The sequence below is a fragment of the Daphnia pulex genome, chromosome 3 (genome assembly GCF_021134715.1).
Source record: "Daphnia pulex isolate KAP4 chromosome 3, ASM2113471v1".
Lineage (NCBI taxonomy): Eukaryota > Metazoa > Arthropoda > Branchiopoda > Diplostraca > Daphniidae > Daphnia > Daphnia pulex.
Genome location: NC_060019.1, coordinates 2,017,376 through 2,026,728, shown reverse-complemented (window position 1 = coordinate 2,026,728; position 9,353 = coordinate 2,017,376). Strand labels below are relative to the sequence as shown.

Below are 9,353 nucleotides of genomic sequence, written 5' to 3'. Positions count from 1 at the left end.
CCAGTTATTTTAAAATCTACCTACGAATTTTTGCACTTTCATCTTATTTTTTTTTACTTTTATCTCATCAGCTAGAATAATGCCCAACTAGCTGGGAGAGGCTTCCCCAAACTCGCTCGAACTCGTTTGGTAAGAATTAATGGAAATTTTTCTTACTTTGTTCTTCCAATTAAAAATTAACCTCCTTTCTCTCTCCTTTTCTCTTTCATCCCTTTTAAATAATCATAAAAGAAGAAAAAAGCATGCAAACATGTAAATACGTAATAGGGGAGACTGGAGTGTGCCGGGACACCGGGTCAAGAGGGACAGTAGGGGGAAAATAGAAGATTTTAATAAAATTCAAAACATTTTTAGTATGAGCTTTAGATACATAACAAATTAGATGGCATGTATCTAAATAACATACTAAAAATGTTTTGAATTTTATTAAAATCTTCTATTTTCCCCCCTACTGTCCCTCTTGACCCGGTGTCCCGGCATACTCCAGTCTCCCCTACGTATGTAAAACAAAAATGGAAAGAATGCTTAATGATTTATTATTTTTATTTTTTCTTCTGACGGTCGACATGTAGGATTGAATCGATATAGTAAGATTGAGAAGAAGCTGCTTGCTTTTTCATATTGTTTGTAATGGAAATCTCAGTCGTGTATCAGTCCTGTAAATCATTAATCCTAGTTTGTTTTTATGTAATCTTTGTAGATGACAAGGAAATTTGATCCAAAAAACTATCAGTCGTTTCTGTTTGGATTCCTCACAAGATATATGGGAACTTCCTTTTTCTTGAAGAAAATGAAGCATCCCAATGGGTATGAAACCACATTGTCAGTCTATGGAGAGTCTTCTGAAGTAACACATTGTGATCGTGTGATGGAGCGGTCGAAGAAGTATTGCCTATTACGGTACATCAAAAACCTTGTAGTCAATAAGTACATGACTTGGTTGTCCGGGTACGACGGGCATAAAAATAACTATCCCGTACGTTATTGCTATCCGGCCCAGGAAGAAAGGTTTTCGAATCGCTATACTACCATCAATCAAGTTCATGCTGAAAGTAATGAGCGCGATGATGATAACGGCCGTGAACGAGTCGTGGTCGTTGGGTCGTTTATAACTGCGACTACCGGTACTCTGCATTAAACTACAACTACGGATTTCAACGTAATACCGACGAATATCATCACCCAGAGAGTAATGGGGTAACACACAATAGAATAACACAACAAATGAATCGGGACAATGACCCGTTTCTTGGTTTATTCCTGCGTCTGCCGCATCTGATACGCAAATATAAGACGACGCTCCATATGCTGACTCTAATAACCCGGCAAGCGTAATAGAATTAGAAGAACCAGACCATGTTCCACCAGAAAATGATAACCTGTGTCCTGGACTGGATTATGATCCAATTGACGCTAATAACACAGAACCAGAAACAACAGATGCGGCGTACGAAGAAGACGAAGCCGATCCGAAAGCAGAGGACCATCGCGAAAATTCACCAGATGCAGCACCGGAAGCAGATAAGGAAATTGGTCCATCAAATTTTGAAGATCCGCCGTCTTATGAAACTATGATTCCAAATGTATCGGCCGGAGAACATTGATGAACCCCCACCAGAATATGAAGATTTGTACCCGAATGTACAACCGAATCTACAAGTACTCGAAACTACCGAACTAGAAACAGCCTCGGCATTAGAAGGCAACAACGAGGAAACACTGGTACCAGAAGAGATTTCTATACCAGAAGCGGACGTCGAATAGGTCCATGGAGTAGGCCTACTACCTCCAATTAAAAAAAGCGAAATGGGTTTCTTAAAACAATAAAATTTGTTTTTAACCAAGAAGACCGGGTGATGCAAAAAAAGATATGATTAAAGATAAATTTAAAAAAAAAAAGAAAATTCAACGCAAAAAAAAGAAAAGAACGGAAGGTTAAAGAAGGCTCAGTTTAAGTTTTTCGAGTAAAAAATGACCGGATAAAAAATTGTGTAGGTGGTTGGTGGTTGTTGAGTAGTTAAGGAAGGCTTAGTTTAAGTTTTTCGAGTAAAAAATGACCGGATGAAAATAGGGGGAAAAGAATTGGAAGAAGGATATGTAAGAAAGTGACTGGAAGAAAATGACCAGAAGTAGAGCAGGAAAGAAAGTGACTGGAAGAAAATGACCGGAAAAAGATGTAAGAAAGAAAAACTAAATGGGAAAAGCAAATGACGTGTTGATGTTGGAAGAAGCCGTATGGATCTCGATTTGTTTCGGAAAACGGGACGGACGACTGGACGAACGAGTTTATCGTTACTTTGGATGGCTGTATCACATTAAATATGCGCCTTGTGTCTATCGTGATTACAACAACTAAACAAAATTTTAAGCCCAGAAAACATTCGTTATTCGTCTTTGCTCCTTAGATGCATCATCCGAAAAATAAAAATCCCGATTGGAAGATTCGACTCATTTTTCTTGGCTTTTTTCCTATCCTGGTGGATTCAACTTTTCTACGGCTGAAGCACTTGTGGATGCCTGGCAGTATTTCCCAGGCTTAAAGGTAGAAAAAATGTTAGCGGGTTCGGAAGTTAGTGGGTCATTCCACGCGAAATCTGCCGATCGATGGCGCCGTCAAAATTGGGATTCTATTCATTTTTGGGGGTTGGGTAAAGATGGGCAAAAAAAAATGATCCTGAAATTTTCAGAATTATCGCTTGAATAGTTTAGGAGATATTAAAATTTTAATTTATTTTTTTGTTATTTTGCCGTGAACTGAAAAAAAATACATTTTTCGGTTTTTCTTTAATTGCGACTTATTTTGTTATTAGAATGTTGTGAGACCTAAACCAATCGACGTAAAATTAAATTTTACGTCGATCTGACACATTTGTTTTTATTTTTAAGAAATATTTTCACCCGCAATTTGAAAAATAAAAATCTAAAATGGTTACACTTTAAAAAATCATAATAAATCAGTCGGTAAATTTGACGAAAAGCGAATAATTTACCGAGAAACAATAGATATGTTTACATAAGATATAAAAAAATTGGGAGGGTGTTTTTTGTTAATCGTGAGATATATTGAAGTTTATAATCCTAAATGTTTGTGTTTTTTGCGTGTTTTTTCATCCCCCCGAGCTATTTCACTCCCTTTTGGTCGGCCATTTTTGAGGGGGGAGCCCCCTTGGGGAATTCAAAAATGGAAAATCCTCCCCCTTCCCCTTTGGAAGAGGGCTCCCCCTTCAAAAATTCTTCCTGAATACCACAGGCTTTAATAATACACTTATCAAGCCAACAACAATTTCACCAGAAATGTTATTTTTTAGTGAGATAATATACACAAGAATCGGCCGCGCTTTTCTCTATGGTGAGTTATAGTAATACAATTGCCGGTAGTTGCTTCACATAGCACAATGAACGCACAAGGAATGTTTGTTTTTTTACTTTATATGACTGATTCGTAAATTTTGAACACATTATATTTATATATTTCAACTCAAACCACAAAAAAGATGATTCGAAAACACAACAGGAACATTTTTTGAAAATGTAAGATATTTTTGAAAAAGTTTTTGTTTTTCTGACCACTAGATGGCTCCCGTGGTTTTATCCAGCTGGGGTAAAAAAAGAGGAAGGGTGATCGAAATCAGCTTAAATTATTTATTCGGTCACGGTCAAACGCTGTGATGTAAGATACAAGTTTTAGGTTTAGTTTTTCCCTGACTGTCTCCCTGACTGTCCCTGAGCGTCTGAAAATGAATTTAAAATTATGCTTGGCGAAATTGTTTTCAAATTAAAAACCTGCTCTCAGCTGGACACATCGTTAGAACTTTAAAACATCTTTTCAAATCTTCAATCGCTGAATCAATGTTTTTTTATACAATTGCTACTTCGGATAACTACATAAGAGCTTCGTAAAGGTTTTGCTTAGCAGAAGAATCTGTTTTGACTTTCCTGAAAAAATACAAAATCAAATAATAATTAGTAAACAATTTTTCAGTAAAATTAACAAAAATTACCTTTGCTTTGGCAATAATTTGATTTTTTTCATTTTTCATCTTTAATAGGCAACCAAAATCCAGCAAAAAAGTTAATAGCATATTCTGGGCAAAATAATATACCGGTAGCGGTAATATAGATCTAATCATATTATCTATTAGTTCAGAGTTAATTTGATTCTTAGGAAAAAGCAAAAGACAACAGTTTTCAGGTGTTGTCTTTTGCTTTTTCCTTGCTTGATGTGTTAGTATTAGTCTTGTTCCTGAATCTAAATTATAAAATATTAAAAAAAATGAGAACTTTTAAGAAAATATTTAGGAAATGTAGTTACCTTGTGACATTCCGGTAATTTATCCCTCAATTGTTGCTTCTGTCGTATCTCGGAATCCCACAAAGTCAGTTCGCACAAGGGGTTTAGTTGTTTCTATGAAATCTTCACCCGTGAATAATGTAAAATTAGGCACAACACCTTCACTGTTCGTTACATAAACACCATTTGTCATAAAAACAACGGATGATGACATAATCCCCCCCCCTTTCTAAATTCTTGAAATTTCTGTACTGTAATTATTTAAAGAATTACATTAATTAAAGTTATAAACAAAAATAAATTATTATTTTTAATTTACAAGATTTGCCACCTTCCCAGTAAGCTCACCGGGCGAATTCGTCATATATCCAAACATAGACGTGGATGTTCTATGATAAAAGAAGATGTCAGATATGTGACTAGCAGGAATTCGTTCTTCATGATGTTTCTTGCGCACATGTGTGTCACTGTCTTCAAGTAGGGATAAAGAAGAGCCATTATGGCCTATTTGCGCAACGATGTGAATATCGTAATCCAATCCCGTTTTCATCTTCAGGAAATCCAAAATTTGTCTAGGAAACATAAATAGGATAAAATTAAAAATCTATGGTTAAAGAATAGATTTTATTATGCAAATTTTTATAATTTTCCCCTATTTATTTAAAACGAATCCGCCCATTCACTAGCCGGAATTGTCGTCTAACCGCTACATTTTTTTATGGCTCTGCCTACCATTACGGGCTATTTCGACAAAGACGACAACGACAGACCTGACGACGGGCAAGTAGGGCTGGAAGACGAGGACAAGCAAATTTTGCTGGAAATCTTTAGCCACCATCCGTCTAATGCGAGTCAGGCTGGTCTGATGTACCGTCGACTCTTCTCCGCCACCTCGAGCGACGACGAGGTGGACGTGGATGAGGAGGACATGAACAACAACCACTAGGGCGATTTGGAGAGCGAAATGGATTTGGATCAAGTGATCTACATTCTCATTCAGTCGAAAACCTCCAACGAAGTTAGAGAGAGACGGACGGACCCACACATACTGGGCGAATTTCTTCTTCCCCCCCCCCACCATGGGATTTTTTCAATTTGTTTTCTTATTCTTTTTTTCTTTGATTGTTTTCTAGATGCCCAATCGGGAAATGGACCAAAATTGGACAAATAGGAAATGAATGATTGAATTTTTGGCATGAATAATTTCCTGCTTGTTGTGTGTTTTGGCAGGTGCAAGATGTTACTATGGGCTGCATCTAGCACTTTGTGCGCAAACTTTTGGCCGTCCGAGTGTTGCCCGCCCTCCTTGATAGGCCGAGTCTCATATCAATCCCCAGTTTGTAAGAATGTCCTTTCCTTTTCTTCTTTTCCCCCTTCCTTCTTTAGAAAATAAAAATAAGAAGACCCCAAAAAATCGGAATGCTATCAACCCCGCCGTCCGCCCAGGGGGAAATGCTTGTAAATGTCGTTTGAAATGTCGTGAGAAATGCGTAAAGCTATGCACTTTGCCAGTCTCGTCAGAGGGGTGGGTCGATGGAATGAAAAATGAAAAGAGGGACGATTAAGAGCAGCAACCAGTGGGTGAGAGAGAGAGTGAGACCTGACATCTACGAATAGAGAAATCAGTACCGCAGTCATTTTTTTGTAGGGACCGGGCAGCAGCGGCCGAAAAAAGAACGATCGACAAGAATGACAAAAAAGACGAGCAACATCAACGCCACAACAACAATGCAAAGTGGAGTTGAATGCCCAAAAATTCCGCATGTACACAAAAACAGAAAATTTGTCTCTAAGATTGTTGTGTCGTTGGCCATAGATCAATTAAATTGCAACGAATTTGTACAAATAGCGAGAAATAGTGACAAGTGGCGCCAATCGACCACACCCAAAAAAACCGAAAGAAGAAAACAGAAAATTAATTTACCTTTGATTTTCTTTGACGCATATCCTCATGTCGTCATATATTTTCTGCTTAATTTCTCGACCACTGGAGGAACGTGAGACGAGAACCACTACGAAAATCGGTCTGGTTGAAATTATTGGGCTCAGTTGCAAATTCCATTGATTTCTACGTTGAGTCATAGGTGGTCCAGTGCGTTCACAGGGATCACACTCGAGTGTATCCATTTTGAGGGAGTGTACTGATCCTTGATGTCCAGGATTCTGACAATTCAATCCAGGTTCTTCGGCATTTACGTTTATTTTCGGTATCATGCCATTTGTTACTTCCGTGTAACCACTATTTTTTTTCGGCAAACGGTGCAGAACTCCATCGTCATCTTGCACTTAAAAATTAAAAAAAAAAATAAGAAATATATGCTGTAATGATGTAGCGTCGGAAACAATAAATTTAAAATAAATGATTGTCAAAGAGAATGATGTATTAGCTTTGATGATGTAAATTAGCTTGAAAAATAAAAACTGTTGACAGTTCCAATTTTTTGTGCGTTGCCGACAGAAAGGGGGCACATTGTGCAGCGCGGAATGCAAGACAAGTAGTACACAACCAATTACAAAGAATCTGCATCAAAGACTTTATTTTTATAATATCCCTTTTCTAACACGATTGAATCATAATGGCTAACGGGTCAATACTAATCCGAGAGTTCAGAGGAGTTTTTACTCATTATTATTCAAGATAATTTTATAACAAAAAAGAACCTCGCCAGTCATGAACGTATTGGATTTACTCGTCTTTGTCCATCGCACAGCATATATCCAGTGATTTGGTTTTACGCCATTGCTGATGTCAATTTTTTTTTACATTAAAAAAAGGAAAACTTTATGTTAGTTTGCAGAGGTTCATAGACTAATAATAATATGAGATTCCCCCTCGCCCTGCCGAAAATTCTATTTCCATATATATTACTTCTATCAAAGGCATTTGGTTGGATAGAAGGGCGAAAGATTTGTGAGGATAGATTAGAAAGGCGCTTTGTGAAAAAGATGTGTTATATAGAACGGCGCCGGCAAATGAGTGCACACGACTTTTTTCCGCTCTCGCCTCCGTTATTTCGCGCCCAGCCTATAGATCTGCTGGGATATTTATTATACCTTATCGTTGCAACGAAAGAAGAAGAAAAAGTTTTTTTTAGGTTTTGTGGGAGTGTCTTAAAGGCATCGTGTAAAATTTTCTCCTCGATTTTTTATTATTTAAATAAACAGTAATATTTTGTTGAGGAATGGGTGGGGTGGGGGCACTGCCTGATAGAAAAGTGGGCGTAACCGACGAGTGGAAACAAAAAATTGAGCGGGAATGAGCTTGAACAAACATCATTCATATGACTTGGCAATATTGCTCCCAAATCACAGCAGACAATCAACAGCATAGACTTAGAGTGTGTGTGATGTTCAAGTGCCTTGTTATAAAAATAAGAGAAATTGTGAGCTGTGAACTTCTTAGTTGTTTGACAGCTCTGTCCCAAGTGTAGACAGAAGTTAGTTGCTAACAGACAAAATAATTTCTATCATATTTGTTTTCAATTGTAAATAAGTTCTTTCTTTTGTACAGACATAATGGCCACCTATAATGGCCATGCTGATTCCAGAATTGATCGCAATGATCGCTATTTCAAATACTTAGTGGTGGACCACAATGACTCCATTGACTCAACCACCCAAGCTGAGTGGGCCCAGAAAAAACTGATATGGATCCCCCACGACCACTTTGGATTTGTCTCAGCTTCAATCAAAGGAGAAAGAGGAGACGAGTTTGAAATGGAAGTCATGGAAACTGGAGAACGCTGCCATGTGCCAATGGAAAGTTTGCAAAATATGAATCCACCCAAATTCAACAAGGTGGAAGACATGACCGAGCTGACTTTCCAGAATGAGGCCTCAATCCTCTACAACATCAAGGAACGCTATCACTCTGGACTAATCTACGTAAGCATACCAATTAATTTAAACACATCAGTTCTGCTAACTCTTTATATCATTCTCAAGCTCTGTACATATAACATTTAAGAACAAATCAATCTAGACGCACTGTAAGATTTCATTCATTCACTTCTCTTTGAAAGTAAATTTGTTTTTCTGCATGGAGAGACAATCGAATATACTCTACACACAAACAAGTGTAAAATAATGTAAACAATTAATAAAGATGAAAAAGAAAAGAAGAGTAAAAAATGAATTCGTGTCAGTGTCTGTGTATCAATGAGAGCAATTCTTGTTGTGGTAATGACCTCTAGTGGTTGTGCTTTCATCACAGAGAGAGAAAATCTCATGACCTTTATTCATCATCACGGCAAACCAAAATTTTATTTTTCTACCAAAGATAAACTAAAAACAAAATTTTTTTAAAATAAAGCTAATTGGGAAATATTACTTGTTACCCGAATTATTAATCACATTTATCTTAAAATTTCTTGGTTTTTATATACAGACATACTCTGGCCCGTTTTGCGTGGTAGTCAACCCCTACAAGAAACTGCCCATCTACAAGGAGAAGATCATTAATTTGTACAAGGACAAGAATCGAAACAAAATGCCTCCACATGTCTTCGCCATCACCGATACGATTTTGTTGAGGAATGAAAATGACTTACATATCTTGTCGAATTTAACAGCCATGGAACTTTGGTTATCACTTTCTGTATTTACTAATGCTCGATTCAACAAGTCGAGCCCTGTGGTACTAGCTACTGAAGTTTTTCTCTCAACTTGTTTTGCTGCAGGATTGCAAATTCTTTTCCAGTGCTTTTCCATTATTCACAAACGAAAATACAAACGCAATGTTGTAAACACGAGAAAATAGGAATTTCACGTGGCAGTAATTATTTCTCGCACGCACTACTAACACTGACGCAAAACTGATCCACACTCGAGGAAATGTATGAAAACTTAATAAAATCTTGTTTTATGTTTTTCTTAGTATATTCAAATATGGGCAGAGGTGGCTCATTCAAACTATTCATTTAGTAGATATTGCACCTTTTATTCTTTAATTCTTGTTAACAACATGTTTTTCTGTGGGATACGCTTTGCTGTGGGATACGCTTTGTTGTGGGATACGCTTTGTTGTGGGATACGCTTTGTTGTGGTATACGCTTTGCTGTGG

At 37.3% G+C, this 9,353-nt stretch overlaps 1 protein-coding gene across 2 annotated transcripts; it reads left to right on the top strand.

The window, feature by feature from the left end:
- The first annotated feature begins 7,629 nt into the window (after positions 1-7,629).
- Positions 7,630-9,115, top strand: LOC124190011 (myosin-9-like). Of its 2 annotated transcripts, XM_046582524.1 has the most exons (3): positions 7,630-7,728; positions 7,803-8,176; positions 8,679-9,115. In XM_046582524.1, the coding sequence occupies exons 2-3, from the start codon at positions 7,808-7,810 to the stop codon at positions 9,048-9,050; spliced, it is 741 nt and encodes a 246-aa protein (XP_046438480.1). In that variant the 5' UTR covers positions 7,630-7,728; positions 7,803-7,807; the 3' UTR covers positions 9,051-9,115. The 2 variants fall into 2 exon arrangements, with proteins under 2 accessions (XP_046438480.1, XP_046438481.1); XM_046582525.1 differs by having other exon boundaries at positions 7,630-8,176.
- Positions 9,116-9,353: the final 238 nt, after the last annotated feature.

Coding starts and splice junctions, on each gene's coding strand:
- LOC124190011 (XM_046582524.1), top strand. CDS start 7,808: ATGGCCACCTATAATGGCCATGCTGATTCCAGAATTGATCGCAATGAT. Junction 8,177..8,678: donor ATCACTCTGGACTAATCTAC/GTAAGCATACCA, acceptor TTTTATATACAG/ACATACTCTGGCCCGTTTTG.